The 24,216-nt window shown below is 41.5% G+C and overlaps 1 protein-coding gene across 1 annotated transcript in view; it reads left to right on the plus strand.

Annotated features, from left to right (window-relative positions):
- Nucleotides 1–24,216, plus strand: part of ARHGAP11A (Rho GTPase activating protein 11A) — a 112,131-nt gene that overhangs the window by 39,847 nt on the left and 48,068 nt on the right. Inside the window, exons 9-10 of the mRNA XM_053697966.1 lie at nt 3,502–3,640; nt 3,738–3,846. Coding sequence (XP_053553941.1) covers nt 3,502–3,640; nt 3,738–3,846 — 248 coding nt within the window. The remainder of the gene's footprint in view (nt 1–3,501; nt 3,641–3,737; nt 3,847–24,216) is intronic.

Raw genomic sequence — 24,216 nt, forward strand, 5'->3', positions numbered from 1 at the left:
TACGCAGCGGTTAACGTTTAACAATATAATAGTGGCTTGGCATAAACTTGGTAAAGGAGTAGGAGTGAGTATGTGTAAGTCAAGGTATTTACCGATCCTAGGGAATCCTAAATTTAAAGAAGGATGCAGTGAAAATGGAGTCTTCCTTAGATGGCGTAGGAAGGGTATTATTAATATGGCACAACTTGAGGATAATATAACTCATATAGTTAAGTCATTTGACGAATTAAAAGGCGAATACCAGTTATCTAATACAGACTTCTTTGCCTACTTGGAAATCAGACATTTTTACAATGAATTACAGGTTAGCTATGGGAATGATTGGTCACTAGGAGGACTAGACAAAATTATGACAGTGTTTGCTCAAAAGAAATATGCAATCAGCATGATCTATAATTTTCAAATGAACCATAAAATTGAAACACATTTACAGATGCTGAAAAGTAAATGGAGGAAGACGCACGTTATATTGACAAGGGAGGAATTAGTAGATAGTATTAACACAGCAATTAGGGCAACCAAGGTTACTACTTGGAGAGAGTCACATTTTAAAATAATTAATCAATTGTATATCACACCTAGTAAAATAGCAAGGTGGTATAGGAATATGGATATAGTATGCTATAAATGCGGTGCCAAAGAAGCAGACCTAGAACATTGCTTGTGTGTCTGTCCAAAAATTCGGCAGTTTTGGCATCAAGTACAATTTTGGTTAACCCGTTAATGACAACTGACGTACCAGGTACGTCATGCATTAACTAACAGTTAATGACAATAGACGTACCTGGTACGTCAGTTGTCTAAGAGTGCTGGAAGCGATCGCAATTGCTTCCAGCAGCTCTCAGGGTATTGCAGTGATGCCTCCATATGGAGGCATCCTGCAATACCTTTTCAGAAGACTCCGATGCAGAGAGAGCCACTCTGTGGCCCTCTCTGCACCGGTAGCGATGGTGCCGGTTCGTTGGTGGGTGGGAGCATATCAGGGAGGCGGGTGGGCGGCCCATCGCTACCCGGCATCCGGTTCCTGTAAGTGCTATGTGCACGCCGGGTGCCGGGAGCGTGCGGGGGCGCGCGTGCGCGCACGATTAGCTGGCCACTGACACCAATGAGAAAGGAAGAGGGGGGGAATAATGAATTAAAAATAAAAAAATATATAAGGATCTGGGAGGGGGTTGGGGTATTGTGGGGGGCTGCTACACTACAGAAAACATTAAAAATTGCAAGAAATTGCAAAAAAAACCACTTGTTTTTGGGGCAAATTGGGTACTGGCAGACAGCTGCCAGTACCCAAGATGGCGGCAATTAGGTAGGGGAGAGGGTTAGAGAGCTGGGGGGGGGGATCATGGAGGTTGGGGCTAAGGCAGGGGTCCATCACAGCTAAAACATTTTATTTTTTTTTATTAAAAAAAAGAAAAACTCCTTTTATTTAGTACTGGCAGACTTTCTGCCAGTACTTAAGATGGCGGGGACAATTGTGGGGTGGGGGAGGGAAGAGAACTGTTTGGGAGGGATCAGGGGGTGGGATGTGTCAGGTGGGAGGCTGATCTCTACCCTAAAGCTAAAATTAACCCTGCAAGCTCCCTACAACCTACCTAATTAACCCCTTCACTGCTGGGCATAATTTACGTGTGGTGCGCAGCAGCATTTAGTGGCCTTCTAATTACCAAAAAGCAATGCCAAAGCCATATAAGTCTGCTATTTCTGAACAAATGGGATCCCAAAGAAGCATTTACAACCATTTGTGCCTTAATTGCAGAAGCTGTTTGTAAATAATTTCAGTGGGAAACCTAAAGTTTGTGACAAAATTTGTGAAAAAGTGAACTTTTTTTTTTATTTGATGACATTTGGCGGTGAAATGGTGGCATGAAATATACCAAAATGGGCCTAGATCAATACTTTGGGTTGTCTTATAAAAAAAAATATATACATGTCAAGGGATATTCAGGTATTCCTGACAGATATCAGGGTTCCAATGTAACTAGCGCTAATTTTGAAAAAAAGTTGTTTGGAAATAGCAAAGTGCTACTTGTATTTATGGCCCTATAACTTGCAAAAAAAGTAAAGAACATGTAAACATTGGGTATTTCTAAACTCAGGACAACATTTAGAAACTATTTAGCATAGGTGTTTTTTGGTGATTGTAGATGTGTAACAGATTTTGGGGGTCAAAGTTAGAAAAAGTGTGTGTTTTTCAATTTTTTCCTCATATTTTATATTTTTTTTTATAGGAAATTATAAGATATGATGAAAATAATGGTATCCTTAGAAAGTCCATTTAATGGCGAGAAAAACGGTATATAATATGTGTGGGTACAGTAAATGAGTAAGAGGGAAATTACAGCTAAACACAAACACCGCAGAAATGTAAAAATAGCCATTGTCATTAAGGGTAAGAAAATTGAAAAATGGTCCGGTCATTAAGGGGTTAAATAAGTGGCTAGACCAAAAATTACAAATAAATAGTAAAATGGTGCTCTTTCTATACCAGGGTACAGACTGGCATGAGAACCCCAGTCTCATTAACACGGCAATCCTTCAAGGCAGGGCATTGATTTTAGCCAATTGGAAAGCTCCAAAAGCACCCGGCATCTCACATTTAGTGAGAGAGATGATGAACCAGATGATTCTGGAACAATACGACATTTGTTTTGATGCAAAGAAATCTATAAAAAGGTTCTTCCACAAATGGTTAAAAATAATAGAAGCCGAGTCAGTGAATGTGCAACTCCAAATTATCAAACTTTTAATTAAGTCAAATATAGTTAAAACTTGGATTGCTAAGGAGGAATTGCCGAGTTCCCAGAGTAGTCTGCTATAAGAAGTATCGTTTGAAATGTATTAGGCTTTCTCTCCTGTTCATTTCTGCATGGGCTCTGCTTTTAGACTTCTAGATTGATCGGGTGATATATATATACATACATACATACACACACACACTTTTTTTTTTTTTTTTTTTTTTAGGTTCATTCTTTGTGAACCACATTGGCATTTGACAAAGGGCACTGAAACGTTATGCTTTTTTAAATTCATGGAATAAGCGCAGTTTTATTTATATAAGACCAGTGAGTGCCTTTTTTTCTTAGTGGAATATATACTGTGTGTGTGTGTGTATGTATATATATATATATGTGTGTGTGTGTATGTGTATGTATGTATATATGTATGTATATATATATATATATATATATATATATATATGTGTGTGTGTGTGTATATATGTATATGTATGTATGTATATGTATGTATGTATATGTATGTATGTATATATATATATATATATATATGTATATATATATATATATATATAAATTATATGTGTGTATATGAAGAAAATTTTTTTTTGAGACACAAATATTCCTTTGAGTGCACTTCATTTGAATATATATTGAATACATATCTTTATATCTTTGGACGGTGTGTATGTATGTACGCATGCACTGTTCTCCACAGTAAAGTTTCCCACAAAGTTGCTTAACTTTCTTAAAATTCTTTCCTTTTCAGCTCAATGTGATGAAAGTCCTTGCTTTTCTTTGGAGAATTCACAATGCTCTTTTTCCCCTTCCATGGGTAGTGGGAATCTGCTCTCCGGCTCTGGCAATCTGAGGAGAAGCAAGAGATATGAAAATAGGAAAGTACAGAGGTAAATTTCTCTCACACACACACTTTTTCTGCTTGCAGACTCCTTAGGTGCAAGCCTTTGTGATTTTTCAATATTGCCTCATTGGCCTTCTTTACAGAGTGGATTCAGGAAAAACAGGCTGCTTCTCTCCTAAAATAAGCCGCAAAGAGAGAGTGCGTCGGTCACTACGGATCCGGTTCAGTTTGGGAAAAAGTAACAAAGATTTGGTGAGTTTCTTCTGCTATATACATCTACTCTACTAAGCCATATATTCAAACACCAGTGCATAAAGGGGATATTAAACACTAAATACATTTTATAAACATAGTATTGAGGTTATTCCCCCACCTCCCTCTAGCCGTCGGTTCGGCCATGTAAATATCTTTCTTTTACTACAATTCGTTGCTCCTTCAGATACCTGCAGTGTTGCCTAGGTTCCATTATGGCAGCACCCATGATTAGAGGGAAAGGCATGAAATGTATTTACTGTCTAGTGTCCCTCAAAGGCTGGAACCTGGTTGATCTTGTGAAAGCTAAAAGTCAGGGGATTCTAAAAGTTCAACACCCCCTAGCTTTGGTAGTGACCTGTTTATTTAAGTAACAGATCTTATGACTACACAAATTGCATTACTAATGAACACTGATCTGCTTTAACTCTAGTGTGAACTTTGACCTTTTTCTGGTTTAAGGGTTCACGTGAGGTGAAGTTATTTAAATAGAAAATATAAATATGAGATTTCTTTCTTTCAAAATGGGGAGAGTCCAGGAGCCATCACATGTGGAAGACCAGTCTACTAGGAAGAGGCAAAACATCCAACATAACGGAGCTTTCCTTCTTAATATGAGGAGAGTCCACGGCATCATTCCTTACTGTTGGGAAATACTGAACCTGGATACCAGGAGGAGGCAAAGACACCCCAGCCAAAGGCTTAAATACTCCTCCTACTTCCCTCATATCCCAGTCATTCTTTGCCTTTCGTCACAGGAGGTTGAAAGAGAAGTGTCCAGAAGATTCGTAGTAGTTCCTTTATGAAGGGTATCTACTCTTCGAAATGAGACTTGAGTTTTAAGTAGTCTTGTCAGCCTCTCAGTAAGAGCATTGACGAATGTTAGTCTGGAGATGCAGGGAGAGTCTTTCTGCAAACCCATCAAGACTCTTATTAACAGCTCCTAAGCAATCAGTGTTGACGAGTTTCACTTCCTGCTTCCATCACTCAAGTCCATGTCAGGAGCGATCCTACAAGACTGTGTCGAACTTTAGAGGCTGTGTTTCTGTTCCACGGCATAGATTCCGGTAAGAGTTTTTTATTTTTTATACACATATGATAACGCAAGAAGACAGGGTCACAGTGTGGCTACTTTTATCTGTTTGGAATCAAGGGTTAATATCTCCGGAGGGGGATTATTGAACAGGAGGGATTAATAACATAATTTCTCTTGCAAGGTGTATCCAGTCCACGGATTCATCCTTTACTTGTGGGATATTCTCCTTCCCTACAGGAAGTGGCAAAGAGAGCACACAGCAGAGCTGTCCATATAGCTCCCCCTCTAGCTCCACCCCCCATTCATTCTCTTTGCCGGCTCTAAGCACTAGGGTCTCTCTACGGGAGGGTAAAGTGAATGTGGTGTCAGAATTGTAGTTTTATTATCTTCAATCAAAAGTTTATTTTTAAATGGTACCGGTTTGTACTATTTACTCTCTGGCAGAAAAAAGATGAAGAATTCTGCTGAGAGGAAGATGATTTTAGCATTTTGTAACTAAAATCCATTGCTGTTCCCACACAGGACTGAGGAGTACCAGAAAACTTCATTTGGGGGGAACAGTTTGCAGGCTTGACTGCAATGAGGTATGTTCAGTCATTTATTTCTATGCAAGACTGAGATAATGCTAGAAGACTGACAATATCCCCATGTGGTTTTTGTAGGCCATGTGATTTTTGTAGGCCTCACAGCTGTGCAGTGGGAGGGGCCTAATTTTGCGCCTCAGATGCGCAATTAGAATTGCAAGACAAGTTCATGCTGCTTCACGTGGAGGGTCCTGCTGCTGTTTGAGGGCCTAAAAGAAGCTTTATTCCCCCAAATCTGATCCCTAAGGGCAAGGTAGGGCCACAGCAGTGCTGTGGCAAGGTGCTGTAGTAATTTAACCGGTTGTTGGCTTTAGGCTGCTCCGGTTTGGGCATTAGGGGGTTAATCGTTTTTCTTGCTAGTGGTGCAATCTTACTAAGGCTTTAGGTACATACTGTGAAAATTTCAAGAAAATTGCTGCATTTTTTCACTGTTTTGTAAAATTGTGTGTCCTTCTTTTTATCTCTTAAAGGCACAGTATCGTTTTTTTTTTTTCAAATTGTGTGTTTTATTTGTTTATAGTGATTTCTAAGCCTGTTTTTGCATATTACTAGTCTGTTAAACATGTCTGAGACCAAGGAAAATCCTTGTTCAATGTGTTTAGAAGCCATGGTGGAACCCCCTCTCAGAATGTGTCCCAATTGCACTAATGTGTCTATACATTTTAAAGATCATATTGTTGCACTTAAAAGTGTGGCCCTAGATGATTTTCAGACTGAAGGTAATGAGAATAGTCCGTCTACCTCTCCCCATGTGTCGCAACCAGTTACGCCCGCTCAAGCGATGCCTAGTACCTCTAGTGCGTCTGCCCCTATTACATTGCAACAACTAGCGGCAGTCATGGATAAGTCCCTTACGGCCTTCCTATCTAAACTGCCAGTTTTTCCTGCAAAGCGCGATAGCTCTGTTTTAAGAACAGATTATGAGCAGTCTGAAGCTTTGGTAGCCTTATCTGATGCACCCTCACAACGCTCTGAAGTGGGGGTGAAGGATTTGATGTCTGAGGGAGAAATTTCAGATTCAGGAAAGGTTTCTCATCAGGCAGATTCAGATACATTGGCTTTTAAATTTAAATTAGAACACCTCAGCGTATTACTCAGGGAGGTATTAGCTACTCTGGATGATTGTGACCCCATGGTGGTTCCAGAGAAATTGTGTAAAATGGACAAGTACCTAGAAGTCCCTGTATACACTGATGCGTTTCCGGTCCCTAAGAGGGTTGCGGATATTGTTACTAGGGAGTGGGATAGACCAGGTGTCCCTTTTGTTTCCCCCCCTATTTTTAAGAAAATGTTCCCCATAACTGACCCCATGCGGGACTCGTGGCAGACGGTCCCTAAGGTAGAGGGGGCTGTTTCTTCGCTTGCTAAACGCACAACCATACCAATTGAAGACAGTTGTGCTTTTAAAGACCCTATGGATAAAAAGTTAGAGGGTTTACTTAAGAAATTTTTTGTTCAACAAGGTTTTCTTCTTCAACCTATTGCCTGCATTATTCCTGTAACTACTGCAGCTGCTTTCTGGTTTGAGGCGCTGGAGGACTCGCTCCAGACGGAGACCTCATATGATGAAATTATGGATAGAATTAAGGCTCTAAAGCTGGCTAATTTTTTTATCACAGATGCCGCTTTGCAATTAGCTAAGTTAGCAGCAATAAATTCAGGTTTCGCCATTATGGCGCGCAGAGTGCTTTGGCTCAAGTCCTGGTCGGCTGATGTGTCGTCAAAATCCAAATTATTAAATATCCCTTTCAAAGGAAAGACCCTCTTCAGGCCAGAATTGAAAGAGATTATTTCAGAAATCACCGGGGGAAAGGGCCATGCTCTCCCTCAGGACAAGCCCTTTAAAGCTAAAAACAAAGCTAATTTTCGTTCCTTTCTTAATTTCAGGAGCGGTCCCGCTTCAGCCTCTACAGCTGCAAAGCAAGAGGGTAACGTTTCACAGCCCAAGGCAACCTGGAAGCCTTACCAGGGCTGGAACAAGGGTAAACTGGCCAAAAAGCCTGCAGCTGCTACCAAGACAGCATGAAGGGGTAGCCCCCGATCCGGGACCGGATCTGCTAGGGGCAGACTCTCTCTCTTCGCTCAGGCCTGGGCAAGAGATGTTCACGATCCCTGGGCATTAGAGAGAGTTTCCCAGGGATATCTTCTAGAATTCAAGGACTCCCCTCCAAGGGGAAGGTTCCACATTTCTCGTCTGTCTACAGACCAGACAAAGAAAGAGGCGTTCTTACGCTGTGTAGAAGATCTACATACGATGGGAGTGATATACCCAGTTCCAATTGCAGATATGATCCAGGAATGTCAATATGACTACCGTGGATGCGTACCTGCATATTCCTATCCACAAAGATCATCGCCAGTTTCTCAGGTTCGCTTTTCTAGACAAGCATTACCAGTTCGTGGCTCTTCCATTCGGGTTTGCCAATGCTCCCAGAATTTTCACAAAGGTGCTAGGGTCCCTTCTGGCGGTTCTAAGACCGCGGGGCATAGCAGTGGCACCTTATTTAGACGACATCTTAATTCAGGTGCCGTCTTTTCAAAAAACCAAGTCTCACACGGACATTGTATTGGCTTTTCTGAGGTCTCACGGGTGGAAGGTGAACATCAAAAAGAGTTCTCTGTCCCCACTCACAACGGTTCCCTTCCTAGGAACGCTGATAAATCTATCAGCGTTCCTAGGAAGGGAACCCTTGTGAGTAGAAATGAAAATATTTCTGACTGAGGTCAGAAAGTTGAAACTTTTAACTACTTGCCGAGTTCTTCATTCCATTCCTTGGCCATCTGTAGCTCAGTGCATGGATGCAATAGGATTAATGGTAGCGGCAATGGACATAGTCCCTTTTGCTCGGATACACCTCAGACCACTGCAACTATGCATGCTCAAACAGTGGAATGGGGATTAGGCAGATTTGTCTCCTCAAATACAGTTGGACCAGGAGACCAGAGATTCTCTTCTTTGGTGGTTGTCTCAGGATCACCTGTCTCAGGGAATATGTTTCCGCAGACCAGAGTGGATCATTGTAACGACCGACGCCAGTCTGTTATGCTGGGGTGCAATCTGGGACTCCCTGAAAGCTCAAGGCTTATGGTCTTGGGAAGAATCTCTTCTCCCGATAAACATTCTAGAACTGAGGGCGATATTCAACGCACTTCAGGCATGGCCTCGACTAGCTGCAGCCAAATTCATCAGATTTCAGTCTGACAACATCACGACTGTAGCTTACATCAATCATCAAGGGGGAACAAAGAGTTCCCTAGCGATGAAGGAAGTAACCAAAATAATCAGGTGGGCGGAGGATCACTCCTGCCATCTCTCAGCAATTCACATCCCAGGAGTAGACAACTGGGAGGCGGATTTTCTGAGTCGTCAGACTTTTCACCTGGGGGAGTGGGAACTCCCCCCGGAGGTATTTGCCCAGCTGACTCAGCTTTGGGGCATTCCAGAGTTGGATCTGATGGCGTCCCGTCAGAACACCAAACTTCCTCTCTACGGGTCCAGGTCCCGGGACCCCAAGGCGATATTGATAGATGCTCTAGCAGCGCCTTGGGCCTTCAATCTGGCTTATGTTTTCCCACCGTTTCCTCTTCTCCCTCGTCTGGTCGCCAGAATCAAGCAGGAGAAGGCTTCAGTGTTTCTGATAGCGCCTGCGTTACCACGCAGGACCTGGTATGCAGACCTAGTGGACATGTCATCTGTCCCACCATGGACACTGCGTCTGACTGCTTGGAGATTGAACGCTTAATTCTATCAAAGCGTGGTTTCTCTGAGTCAGTTATAGATACTCTGATTCAGGCTAGAAAGACTGTCACCAGGAAAATCTACCATAAGATATGGCGGAAATATCTTTGTTGGTGTGAATCCAAGGGTTACTCATGGAGTAAGATTAGGATTCCAAGGATATTGTCTTTCCTCCAAGAAGGATTGGAGAAACGATTGTCAGCTAGTTCCTTAAAGGGACAGATATCTGCTCTATCCTTTTACACAAGCGTCTGGCAGAGGTACCATACGTTCAAGCGTTTGCTCAGGCTTTAGTCAGAATCAAGCCTGTCTATAAACCTGTGGCTCCGCCATGGAGTCTAAATCTAGTTCTTTCAGTTCTTCAAGGGGTTCAGTTTGAACCTTTACATTCCATAGATATTAAGTTGTTATCTTGGAAAGTTTTGTTTTTGGTAGCTATCTCTTCTGCTCGAAGAGTTTCAGAATTATCTGCCTTACAGTGTGATTCACCTTACCTGGTGTTCCACGCAGATAAGGTAGTTTTGCGTACCAAGCCTGGTTTTCTTCCTAAAGTTGTTTCTAACAAGAATATTAACCAGGAAATAGTTGTTCCTTCTCTGTGTCCTAATCCTTTTTAGAAGAAGGAACGTCTGTTACACAATCTTGATGTGGTTCGTGCTTTAAAGTTCTATTTACAAGCAACTAAGGATTTCAGACAAACATCCTCCTTGTTTGTTATCTATTCTGGTAAGAGGAGAGGTCAGAAAGCGACTGCTACCGCTTTCCTTTTGGCTGAAAATCATCATCCGTTTGACCTATGAGACTGCTGGCCAGCAGCCTCCTGAAACAATTACTGCTCATTCTACTAGAGCAGTGGCTTCCACATGGGCTTTCAAAAATGAGGCTTCTGTTGAACAGATTTGTAAGGCAGCGACTTGGTCTTCACTGCATACTTTTTCCAAATTTTACAAATTTGATACTTTTGCTTCTTCGGAGGCTATTTTTGGGAGAAAGGTTTTGCAAGCAGTGGTGCCTTCTGTGTAAGGTACCTGTCTTGTTCCCTCCCTTCATCCGTGTCCTAAAGCTTTGGTATTGGTATCCCACAAGTAAAGGATGAATCATTGGCCTGGATACACCTTGCAAGAGAAAACAGAACTTATGCTTACCTGATAAATTACTTTCTCTTGCGGTGTATCCAGTCCACGGCCCGCCCTGGCAATTAAGTCAGGTGACATTTTTTTGTTTAAACTAGTCACCACTGCACCCTATGGTTTCTCCTTTTTCTTCCTAACCTTTGGTGGAATGACTGGGGGGTGGAGCTAGAGGGGGAGCTATATGGACAGCTCTGCTGTGTGCTCTCTTTGCCACTTCCTGTAGGGAAGGAGAATATCCCACAAGTAAAGGATGAATCCGTGGACTGGATACACCGCAAGAGAAAGTAATTTATCAGGTAAGCATAAATTCTGTTTTTTATTTTAATATGTTTATGCTGCGACATGTGTGAGATCTGGCAGATGTTGGAATGTACAGGTTTTACGTTCGTTTTTGGGAGCTGTGCAGCCTGAAAGACTTGACGCTTTTTTCTCTTGTAAGGTGTGTCCAGTCCACGGATCATCCATTACTTGTGGGATATTCTCCTTCCCAACAGGTAGTTGCAAGAGGATCACCCACAGCAGAGCTGCTATATAGCTCCTCCCCTATCTGCCATATCCAGTCATTCTCTTGCAAACTCAACATAGCTGGAGGTAGTAAGAGGAAAGTGGTGTAATATAGTTAGTTTTTTCTTCAATCAAAAGTTTATTGTTTTTAAATGGTACCGGAGTTGTACAATTTTATCTCAGGCAGCATTTAGAAGAAGAATCTGCCTGCGTTTTTCTATGATCTTAGCAGAAGTAACTAAGATCCACTGCTGTTCTCACATATATCTGAGGAGTGAGGTAACTTCAGAGGGAGAATGGCGTGCAGGTTATCCTGCAATAAGGTATGTGCAGTTTAAGTTTTTCTAGGGATGGAATTTGCTAGAAAAAAGCTGCTGATACCGGATTAATGTAAGTTAAGCCTAAATACAGTGATTTAATAGCGACTAGTATCAGGCTTGCTATCAGAGGTATATACTCTGATTAATGTGCAATATAAAACGTTTGCTGGCATGTTTAATCGTTTTTATATATGCTTTCGTGATAAAACTTATTGGGGCCTAGTTTTTTCCACATGGCTGGCTTGATTTTTGCCTAGAAACAGTTTCATGAGGCTTTCCACTGTTGTAATATGAGTGGGAGGGGCCTATTTTAGTGCTTTTTTTGCGCAGTTAAAATTACAGACGGAGACATTCAGCTTCGCTCAGCAGTCCCCTGCATGCTTTAGGACATCTCTGAAGGGCTCAAAAGGCTTCAAAAGTCATATATTGAGGAAGGTAAAGCCACAGTGAAGCTGTGGCAGTTGTTTTGACTGTTTAAAAAACGTTTTTTTCAATTTGTTAATACGTTTTTTGTATTATGGAGTTAATCATCCATTTGCAAGTGGGTGCAATGCTCTGCTAACTTGTTACATACACTGTAAAAATTTTGTTAAACTGCCTTTTTTTCACTGTTATTTCAAATTTTAGCAAAATTTGTTTCCCTTAAAGGCACAGTAACATTTTTTATATTGCTTGTTTAACTTGATGTAAAGTGTTTTCCAAGCTTGCTAGTCTCATTGCTAGTCTGTATAAACATGTCTGACATAGAGGAAACTCCTTGTTCATTCTGTTTAAAAGCCATGGTGGAACCCCATATGAGAATGTGTACTAAATGTATTGATTTCACTTTAAACTATAAAGATCAGCTTTAATCTTTAAAAAATTTATCACCAGAGGATTCTGGCGAGGGGGAAGTTATGCCGACTAACTCTCCCCACGTGTCAGACCCTTTGACTCACGCTCAAGGGACTCACGCTAAAATGGCGCCAAGTACATCAAAGACGCCCATAGCGATTACTTTGCAGGACATGGCGGCAATCATGGATAATACCCTGTCAGCAGTATTAGCCAGACTGCCGGAATTCAGAGGAAAGCGCGATAGCTCTGGGGTTAGACGTAGTGCAGAGCGCGCAGATGCCTTAAGGCCCATGTCTGATACTGCATCACAATATGCAGAAGCTGAGGAAGGAGAGCTTCAGTCTGTGGGTGACATTTCTGATTCGGGGAAACCTGATTCAGATATTTCTACTTTTAAATTTAAGCTTGAGAACCTCCGTGTATTGCTTGGGGAGGTGTTAGCTGCTCTGAATGACTGTGACACAATTGCAGTACCAGAGAAATTGTGTAGACTGGATAAATACTATGCAGTGCCGTTGTGTACTGATGTTTTTCCAATACCTAAAAGGTTTTCAGAAATCATTAATAAGGAGTGGGATAGACCCGGTGTGCCGTTTTCCCCCCCTCCTATTTTTAGAAAAATTTTCCCAATAGACGCCACCACACAGGACTTACGGCAGACGGTCCCTAAGGTGGAGTGAGCCGTTTCTACTTTAGCAAAGCGTACAACTATCCCTGTCGAGGACAGTTGTGCTTTTTCAGATCCAATGGATAAAAAATTAGTAGGTTACCTTAAGAAAATGTTTATTCAACAAGGTTTTATCCTGCAGCCCCTTGCATGCATTGCGCCTGTCACTGCTGCTGCGGCGTTCTGGTTTGAGTCTCTGGAAGAGGCCTTTCAGACAGCTACTCCATTGACTGAAATACTTGACAAGCTTAGAACACTTAAGCTAGCTAATTCTTTTGTTTCTGACACCATTGTTCATTTGACTAAACTAACGGCTAAGAATTCTGGATTCGCCATTCAGGCACGTAGGGCGCTATGGCTTAAATCTTGGTTAGCTGACGTGACTTCAAAGTCTAAATTACTTAACATTCCCTTCAAGGGGCAGACCCTATTCGGGCCTGGTTTGAAGGAAATTATTGCTGACATTACTGGAGGTAAGGGTCATACCCTTCCTCAAGACAGGGCCAAATCAAAGGCCAAACAGCCTGCAGCTGCTACCAAGACAGCATGAAGGGGTAGCCCCCGATCCAGGCGTGGGCAAGAGATGTTCAGGATCCCTGGGCGTTGGAGATCATATCTCAGGGATATCTTCTGGACTTCAAAGCTTCCCCTCCTCAAGGGAGATTTCACCTTTCGAGATTATCTGTAAACCAGATAAAGAAAGAGGCATTCTTACGCTGTGTGCAAGACCTCCTAGTTATGGGAGTGATCTGTCCAGTTCCACAGTCGGAATAGGGACAGGGTTTTTATTCAAATCTGTTTGTGATTCCCAAAAAAGAGGAACCTTCAGACCCATTTTGGATCTAAAGATCTTAAAGGGACACTGTACCCAAATTTTTTCTTTTGTAATTCAGATAGAGCATGCAATTTTAAGCAACTTTCTAATTTACTCCTATTATCAATTTTTCTTCGTTCTCTTGCTATCATTATTTGAAAAAGAAGGCATCTAAGCTTTTTTTTGGTTTCAGTACTCTGGATAGCACTTTTTTACTGGTGGATGAATTTATCCACCAATCAGCAATGGCAACCCAGGTTGTTCACCAAAAATGGGCCGGCATCTAAACTTACATTCTTGCATTTCAAATAAAGATACCAAGAGAATGAAGAACATTTGATAATAGGAGTAAATTAGAAAGTTGCTTAAAATTTCATGCTCAATCTGAATCATGAAAGATTTTTTTTGGGTACAGTGTCCCTTTAAACAAATACTTCAGAGTTCCATCGTTCAAAATGGAAACTATTCGGACCATCCTACCTATGATCCAGGAGGATGAATTTCAAGAAACTCCAGCCACCAATTTCTTTAAAAGACCTTTATTCTTTTGTCATGGGTCCCATAGATAATACATTTCAAGCCAGCATTAGGCTCTTAGTCATGTACACTTTAGCTATACAGGTTTCTGTTACTTATACCTGCACCTGTTAATCATTCACCTGATGTTAATTAACCCATTCCATAAGGAACACAACCATTGCTATTGCAACAGTGACATCTTGTGGATGAAAAATATAGTACACCACTGTTTTTATTCTGAATTTTTCAGTGTTCCTTCATGGAATGGATAAACACCATCACATATTCTTAAAATCACATAAAACCTATATACAATTTAAAAAGAGGAGTATAAAATCCCAATATCTATAAAGCCACAGTGATAGGGATCAATGTACATAATACATTCTCATTATCATAGATTCAGACAAAAACACAATCATACAGAAAAATTTAAAGAAATATACCTTCCCAAAAGCGCCTGTTTTTTCAGAAGAAAAAATATCCAATCTTATTTGCCAATATTTGACCAGTTAATGTTGTCCTTAGATATTAATGTCTGTACCCATAATGTATTTATTATTTGACCTATCTATATGCAACATAATTGATTAGAAGTCAACAAAATAGACTCAAATCAAAGTCTTTATTTAGACCCCTAGGGGTCAGGCAATCTAATTTATGAATCCAGAACATCTCCCTCATTTTGAGGAGATGTTCTCTATCACCACCCCTCCTTGGTTTCATTACCTGATCTATGATAAGGAATCTAAGTTGACTAATATTATGACCTGCAGAGAGGAAGTGAGAGGACACAGGAGCCTCCATGTTTTTACATCTTATATTTGATTTATGTTCTGTTATCCTCTCCCTTACCTCTCTGCAGGTCTCGCCTATATAGATAAGTCCACATGGACACTTGATCATATAAATAGCAAAAGTAGTTCTACATGTAAAATATTTATTTATTGTAAATTTCCGTCCGCTAGTTGGATGATAGAAGTTTTTTCCTTTTATCATGGAACTGCAATGACTGCAATTCGAGCACGGATAACAACCATTGTTTTTACTACCAATTGTTGATTGGATATTTCTTTTAGCAGAACCTATGTCAGTGTGTACAATCAAATTCTTGATACTTTTATTTTTCTTATATGCTACCATGGGCACCTGTTTGAATTCTTCCACTTGTGGATTACATTCCCTTATTATATGCCAGTGTCTTTTCAAGATACCGGTTATTTTTTGACTGAACCTATTATGTTGGGTGACAAATATTATGTTGTTCTCTCCTTTCTTACCTAGATTCCCTTGTTTCTGACTTTGTTTAAAACCAACGTCTGCATTTGCCAATTGTTCCATTATCAAATTCCTAGGGTATTTCCTTGCAATGAATTTGTTAGCCATATCCCCTAATCTTTGTTTACATTTATTGCTATCTGACACAATTCTCTTAACCCTAGTGAACTGGCTCTTGGGTATTGCTTTAAACACACTCTCTGGATGGCAGCTGCCATATTGTAGCAAATTATTCTTATCAGTCTTTTTTGTATATAGATCAGTTTCTAAAAAACCTTTTTCTTTATATACATAAGTGTCCAAGTATTCTATACCCACTTCACTCATATTCATACTAAATTTCAATCCTTTCACTGAGCAATTTAAATCCTCTATGAATGTTAATAGGCTCCCAACGTCGCCCCCCCCCCCCCCACACGCCAAACACATCATCTATAAATCTCCACCAGGAGACCCCATGGGTTTGAAAAAGTGAGTTAGAGTACACAAAGTGTTCCTCAAAGCTGTTCATAAATATGTTGGCGTATGTGGGGGCGACGTTGGAGCCCATTGCTGTCCCCTGTTTCTGAATGTAGTAAGTATCCATGAACAAAAAATAATTCTGATGTAATATTAAGGTTAATAGATCTATCAAAAAACCAATTTCTGCAAGTGTATAGTTGCTATCAGTTTTTAAGATATTCTCAACTGCTGCTATTCCACTTGTGTGCTTAATTGAAGTATACAAGCTGGAAACATCTAGTGTAAATAATATGCATTTCTTCTGTTATGTGTGATCAGTCCACGGGTCATCATTACTTCTGGGATATAACTCCTCCCCAACAGGAAATGCAAGAGGATTCACCCAGCAGAGCTGCATATAGCTCCTCCCCTCTACGTCAGTCCCAGTCATTCTCTTGCACCCAACGACTAGATAGGATGTGTGAGAGGACTATGGTGATTATACTTAGTTTTTATGACTTCAATCAAAAGTTTGTTATTTTACAATAGCACCGGAGCGTGTTATTACTTCTCTGGCAGAGTTTGAGGAAGAATCTGCCAGAGTTTTTTACTATGATTTTAACCGGAGTTGTTAAGATCATATTGCTGTTCTCGGCCATCTGAGGGAGGTAAAGGCTTCAGATCAGGGGACAGCGGGCAGATGAATCTGCATTGAGGTATGTAGCAGTTTTTATTTCTGAATGGAATTGATGAGAAAATCCTGCCATACCGTTAAAATGACATGTATGTATACACTTTAGTATTCTGGGAATGGTATTTCACCGGAACTACTCTGTTAAAGGTCACTAATCCTTTTATTAACTATTTATCATGTTAAACGTTTTTGCTGGAATGTAGAATCGTTTACATTGCTGAGGTACTGTGTGAATAAATATTTGGGCATTATTTTCCACTTGGCAGCATTTTTTGCTTTTATTTATGACAGTTTCGTTTCTCTTCACTGCTGTGTGGGAGAGGGAGGGGCCGTTTTTGGCGCTCTTTGCTACGCATCAAAAAATTCCAGTCAGTTACTTTTATATTTCCTGCATGATCCGGTTCATCTCTGACAGATCTCAGGGGTCTTCAAACTTCTTTGAAGGGAGGTAAATTCTCTCAGCAGAGCTGTGAGAATTCTTAGAGTGACTGTGAATAAAACGTTGCTTTGTATTTTTTATGTCAAATTTAATTATTGTTATTTTACTAATGGGAACAAACCTTTGCTAAAAGTTGTGTTGTTTTAAAGTTGATGCTATAACTGTTTTTCAGTTCATTATTTCAACTGTCATTTAATCGTTTAGTACCTCTTTGAGGCACAGTACGTTTTTGCTAAAAAAGATTATAACCAAGTTGTAAGTTTTTTTGCTAGTGTGTTAAACATGTCTGACTCAGAGGAAGATGTCTGTGTCATTTGTTCCAATGCCAAGGTGGAGCCCAATAGAAATTTATGTACTAACTGTATTGATGCTACTTTAAATAAAAGTCAATCTGTACAATGTGAACAAATTTCACCAAACAGCGAGGGGAGAGTTATGCCGACTAACTCACCTCACGCGGCAGTACCTGCATCTCCCGCCCGGGAGGTGCGTGATATTATGGCGCCTAGTACATCTGGGCGGCCATTACAGATAACATTACAAGATATGGCTACTGTTATGACTGAAGTTTTGTCTAAATTACCAGAACTAAGAGGCAAGCGTGATCACTCTGGGGTGAGAACAGAGTGCGCTGACAATGCTAGGGCCATGTCTGATACTGCGTCACAGCTCGCAGAGCATGAGGACGGAGAGCTTCATTCTGTGGGTGACGGTTCTGATCCAAACAGATTGGACTCAGATATTTCAAATTTTAAATTTAAATTGGAGAACCTCCGTGTATTACTAGGGGAGGTCTTAGCAGCTCTCAACGATTGTAACACCGTTGCAATACCAGAGAAACTGTGCAGGTTGGATAAATATTTTGCGGTACCGGCGAGTACTGAAGTTTTTCCTATACCTAAGAGACTAACTGAAATTGTTACTAAGGAGTGGGATAGACCCGGTGTGCCGTTCTCACCCCCTCCAATATTTAGAAAGATGTTTCCAATAGACGCCACCACTCGGGACTTATGGCAAACGGTCCCCAAGGTGGAGGGAGCAGTTTCTACTTTAGCTAAGCGTACCACTATCCCGGTGGAGGATAGCTGTGCTTTCTCAGATCCAATGGATAAAAAATTAGAGGGTTACCTTAAGAAAATGTTTGTTCAACAAGGTTTTATATTGCAACCCCTTGCATGTATCGCGCCGATTACGGCTGCGGCAGCATTTTGGATTGAGTCGCTGGAAGAGAACCTTAGTTCATCTACGCTAGACGACATTACGGACAGGCTTAGAGTCCTTAAACTAGCTAATTCTTTCATTTCGGAGGCCGTAGTACATTTAACCAAACTTACGGCTAAGAACTCAGGATTCGCCATACAGGCACGTAGGGCGCTGTGGCTAAAATCCTGGTCAGCAGATGTTACTTCTAAGTCCAAATTACTTAATATACCTTTCAAGGGGCAGTCTTTATTTGGGCCCGGTTTGAAAGAAATTATCGCTGACATTACAGGAGGTAAGGGCCACGCCCTACCCCAAGACAAAGCCAAAGCTAAGGCTAGACAGTCTAATTTTCGTCCCTTTCGGAATTTCAAAACAGGAGCAGCATCAACCTCCACTGCACCAAAACAGGAAGGAGCTGTTGCTCGTTACAGGCAAGGCTGGAAGCCTAACCAGGCCTGGAACAAGAGCAAGCAGGCCAGGAAACCTGCTGCTGCCCCAAAGACAGCATGAACCGAGAGCCCCCGATCCGGGACCGGATCTAGTGGGGGGCAGACTCTCTCTCTTCGCCCAGGCCTGGGCAAGAGATGTTCAGGATCCCTGGGCACTAGAGATCATATCTCAGGGATACCTTCTAGACTTCAAATTATCTCCCCCAAGAGGGAGATTTCATCTGTCAAGGTTGTCAACAAACCAGATAAAGAAAGAAGCGTTTCTACGCTGCGTACAAGATCTGTTATTAATGGGAGTGATCCATCCGGTTCCGCGGTCGGAACAAGGACAAGGGTTCTACTCAAACCTGTTTGTGGTTCCCAAAAAAGAGGGAACTTTCAGGCCAATCTTAGATTTAAAGTTTCTAAACAAATTCCTAAGAGTTCCATCGTTCAAAATGGAAACTATTCGGACAATTTTACCCATGATCCAAGAGGGTCAGTACATGACCACTGTGGATTTAAAGGATGCTTACCTTCACATTCCGATCCACAAAGATCATCACCGGTATCTAAGGTTTGCCTTCTTAGACAGGCACTACCAGTTTGTAGCTCTTCCATTCGGATTGGCTACGGCTCCAAGAATCTTCACAAAGGTTCTGGGTGCCCTTCTGGCGGTACTAAGACCGCGAGGGATTTCGGTAGCTCCGTACCTAGACGACATTCTAATACAAGCTTCAAGCTTTCAAACTGCCAAGTCTCATACAGAGTTAGTTCTGGCATTTCTAAGGTCGCATGGATGGAAAGTGAACGAAAAGAAGAGTTCTCTCTTTCCTCTCACAAGAGTTCCATTCTTGGGGACTCTTATAGATTCTGTAGAAATGAAGATTTACCTGACAGAAGACAGGTTAACAAAGCTTCAAAATGCATGCCGTGTCCTTCATTCCATTCAACACCCGTCAGTAGCTCAATGCATGGAGGTGATCGGCTTAATGGTAGCGGCAATGGACATAGTACCTTTTGCACGCCTACACCTCAGACCGCTGCAATTATGCATGCTAAGTCAGTGGAATGGGGATTACTCAGATTTGTCCCCTACTCTGAGTCTAAATCAAGAGACCAGAAATTCTCTTCTATGGTGGCTTTATCGGCCACACCTGTCCAGGGGGATGCCATTCAGCAGGCCAGACTGGACAATTGTAACAACAGACGCCAGCCTACTAGGTTGGGGCGCTGTCTGGAATTCTCTGAAGGCTCAGGGACTATGGAATCAGGAGGAGAGTCTCCTGCCAATAAACATTCTGGAATTGAGAGCAGTTCTCAATGCCCTTCTGGCTTGGCCCCAGTTAACAACTCGGGGGTTCATCAGGTTTCAGTCGGACAACATCACGACTGTAGCTTACATCAACCATCAGGGAGGGACAAGAAGCTCCCTAGCAATGATGGAAGTATCAAAGATAATTCGCTGGGCAGAGTCTCACTCTTGCCACCTGTCAGCAATCCACATCCCGGGAGTGGAGAACTGGGAGGCGGATTTCTTGAGTCGCCAGACTTTTCATCCGGGGGAGTGGGAACTTCATCCGGAGGTCTTTGCCCAAATACTTCGACGTTGGGGCAAACCAGAGATAGATCTCATGGCGTCTCGCCAGAACGCCAAACTTCCTCGCTACGGTTCCAGATCCAGGGATCCGGAAGCAGTTCTGATAGATGCTTTGACAGCACCTTGGAACTTCGGGATGGCTTATGTGTTTCCACCCTTCCCGCTGCTTCCTCGATTGATTGCCAAAATCAAACAGGAGAGGGCATCAGTAATTCTAATAGCACCTGCATGGCCACGCAGGACTTGGTATGCAGATCTAGTGGACATGTCATCCTGTCCGCCTTGGTCTCTACCTCTAAGACAGGACCTTCTGATACAGGGTCCATTCAAACATCAAAATCTAACTTCTCTGAAGCTGACTGCTTGGAAATTGAACGCTTGATTTTATCAAAACGTGGTTTTTCTGAGTCGGTTATTGATACCCTGATTCAGGCTAGGAAGCCTGTTACCAGAAGGATTTACCATAAAATATGGCGGAAATACCTATACTGGTGCGAATCCAAAGGTTACTCCTGGAGTAAGGTTAGGATCGCTAGGATATTGTCTTTTCTACAAGAAGGTTTAGAAAAGGGTTTATCAGCTAGCTCATTAAAGGGACAGATTTCAGCTCTGTCCATCTTGTTACACAAGCGTCTGTCAGAAAATCCAGACGTCCAGGCTTTTTGTCAAGCTTTAGCTAGGATCAAGCCTGTGTTTAAGGCTGTGGCTCCGCCATGGAGTTTAAACTTAGTTCTTAACGTTTTACAGGGTGTTCCGTTTGAACCCCTTCATTCCATTGATATTAAATTGTTATCTTGGAAAGTTCTGTTTTTAATGGCTATTTCCTCGGCTCGAAGAGTCTCTGAGTTATCAGCCTTACATTGTGATTCCCCTTATCTGATTTTTCACTCAGACAAGGTAGTTCTGCGTACTAAACCTGGGTTCTTACCTAAGGTAGTCACTAACAGGAACATCAATCAAGAGATTGTTGTTCCATCCCTGTGTCCAAATCCTTCTTCAAAGAAGGAACGTCTTCTACACAATCTGGATGTAGTTCGTGCCCTCAAGTTCTACTTGCAGGCAACTAAAGATTTTCGCCAAACTTCTTCCCTGTTTGTCGTTTATTCTGGACAGAGGAGAGGTCAAAAAGCTTCTGCTACCTCTCTCTCTTTTTGGCTTCGTAGCATAATACGTTTAGCCTATGAGACTGCTGGACAGCAGCCTCCTGAAAGAATTACAGCTCACTCCACTAGAGCTGTGGCTTCCACTTGGGCCTTTAAGAATGAGGCCTCTGTTGAACAGATTTGCAAGGCTGCAACTTGGTCTTCGCTTCATACTTTTTCCAAATTTTACAAATTTGACACTTTTGCTTCTTCGGAGGCTATTTTTGGGAGAAAGGTTCTTCAGGCAGTGGTTCCTTCTGTATAATGAGCCTGCCTATCCCTCCCGTCATCCGTGTACTTTTGCTTTGGTATTGGTATCCCAGAAGTAATGATGACCCGTGGACTGATCACACATAACAGAAGAAAACATAATTTATGCTTACCTGATAAATTCCTTTCTTCTGTTGTGTGATCAGTCCACGGCCCGCCCTGTTTTAAGGCAGGTAAATATTTTTTAAATTATACTCCAGTCACCACTTCACCCTTGGTTACTCCTTTCTCGTTGATTCTTGGTCGAATGACTGGGACTGACGTAGAGGGGAGGAGCTATATGCAGCTCTGCTGGGTGAATCCTCTTGCATTTCCTGTTGGGGAGGAGTTATATCCCAGAAGTAATGATGACCCGTGGACTGATCACACAACAGAAGAAAGGAATTTATCAGGTAAGCATAAATTATGTTTTCTCACCAACCTGGCCCAAATCTTTAAGTTTAGACAGGAAGTCATTTGTATCTCTTATATATGAAGTGGTCTTCTGTATTAAGGGTTGTAGAACCTTATCCAAAAAAACTGAAATATTTGAAAATACAGAGCCTATTCCAGCCACAATAGGGCGCCCAGGTGGCTTAATCATGGTTTTATGGATCTTAGGTAACACATAAATGACAGGTCTAATAGGATTTTTTTCAAACAAGGCATCTTTAAATTTTTCTGAAATGATCTCCCTCTTAACCGCTAGTAGTAATATATTCTCTATCTCCTTATTGATCTGGCCAGTAGGGTCCCTAGGTAATTTCTCATACACTTGGCTATCTGCTAACTGGCGTTCAATCTCTTGTATGTAATCAGACCTGTTAAGGATAACTACAGCCCCGCCCTTGTCTGCCTCCTTAATGATTATATCAGTATTGTTTTTTAGTGACTGAATTACCAATTTATCCTTCTTATTCTTTTGTACCAACTTTCTTTTTGTTTCTTTCTTAAGCAAGTTTTTAATTTCTCTCTGAACCAAATTCATATAAGTTGTAACACTGTGGGTAGTTGAAGGTGTAAATTTACTTTTTTTAGTTATTCCAAAATCTTTAATGTTATTAAATCTAATATTCTTATCAGTGACCTTAGTGTGTGTCAAATTGGTGTCTTTCTGTAAAGAAAAATATATCTTTAATTTAAGTTTCCTAAAAAACCTGTGCAAGTCTTGAAAAATTGTGAAATCATTAAAAGAATCATCTAAACAATACGATAATCCCTTATTTAATACAAAGTGTTCCTCATCACTGAGGACATAATCAGACAGATTATATACCAAATTATCAGTGTCATAAGTAACATTATTGTGCACATTCATAAATGCTGATTGTGAATTAACCTCCTGTGAAAAAACGTGATTAGAATTATGAGTAACATGTCCCAACATTTGATCGTTCAGAAAGTCACTATTAGAATAAATGGCAATATCAGTCTTTGCCCCAATGGTAGATTTCTGTATATGCCTGCATGAATTCTCACCACCGAAAACATCACCATGGTCAGCGTTTGTATCATGCTCTCTCACAACATTTCCAGACACAGTTCTTTCAACAGTCCCCCTTGTTATATTTCTTACCAACAGCTGGTCCGGGGTATCAGCCCATGTATCCTCACATTGTGTCGGTCTCTCAGTCGGAGTATCTTTGGCCTCTTCATACCTGACACTTGTGCTGGGCTGCTCTCCTATCCCCTCCGGTCTGTGTATATTCAGTAGCGATAGCCGCCTCTCTGTGCGCCGCGCGTGCGGCATGGTCGCTGACGTTGTGACGTCATCACTGGGCCCGCTCTGCTATTTCCTGTGTTTCCTCCCGGCCCGGTGATGTCGATATCCGAGTCCTCGGTTAAAAAACTAGCAGAGGATTCGGATCCACTGTGGACATCTCCTTGAGTTGCGGTCTGTCTCATTAATCTTCTCTGGCCTCGCATACCGCCATTTGGGTTTTTGTTGAATCCTGTGTTCTGGCGCCATCTATAGACGACTCCATGGCAGTAGTCCTGCTCATCTCTTATGAACTTCTGTCGTTTTCGGCTTTCCAATTGCTTTCTATAGTCATTTACAGATTTCTCCAAGTCCATGACCAGCTTTTTGTATTCATCCAGGGGTAAGTTTTTTACAAGTTGTTCTTTCTGTAAGTTGATTTTCTCCTTGTATGCATTTATTTCCTGCTGTGCAAACTCCACTGTCCAAGTGATGATATCAAAGGAACACTTGTTCAATATACTTTCGAATTTGTCAGTGTATTCCTTTCTGTCAGCAAATAGTGTTGGACATGTGGACATTCTTAACCCCCTGGGTATGCGCTGGACTTTATGGTACTCAGACAGGGTTATAGCATGTAGTTCAAGTACCATTTTTTTCTTACTCTCTTTCTCCAAAAATCTCCCTGTGGTTTCTGAGGGAGTGATGTTTAAAAAGTCTCTATTTCCCACTACTGTGGCATTAATATGCTGGGCAGTCTCCTCATCATACCCAAACACAGTGGGTCCCAATTGCATGTTAGTAATTGTATTAGAGGCAATACCTTCAGCCATGTTGGTGTGCACGTTAATCCCAGGGCAGCATGCAGTAGAATCAAAATAATGGAAAACGGCACACATCAGGTGAATGATTAACAGGTGCAGGTATAAGTAACAGAAACCTGTATAGCTAAAGTGTACATGACTAAGAGCCTAATGCTGGCTTGAAACGTTGTATTATCTATGGGACCCATGACAAAAGAATAAAGGTCTTTTAAAGAAATTG

This window comes from Bombina bombina, chromosome 1 (assembly GCF_027579735.1).
Source record: "Bombina bombina isolate aBomBom1 chromosome 1, aBomBom1.pri, whole genome shotgun sequence".
Lineage (NCBI taxonomy): Eukaryota > Metazoa > Chordata > Amphibia > Anura > Bombinatoridae > Bombina > Bombina bombina.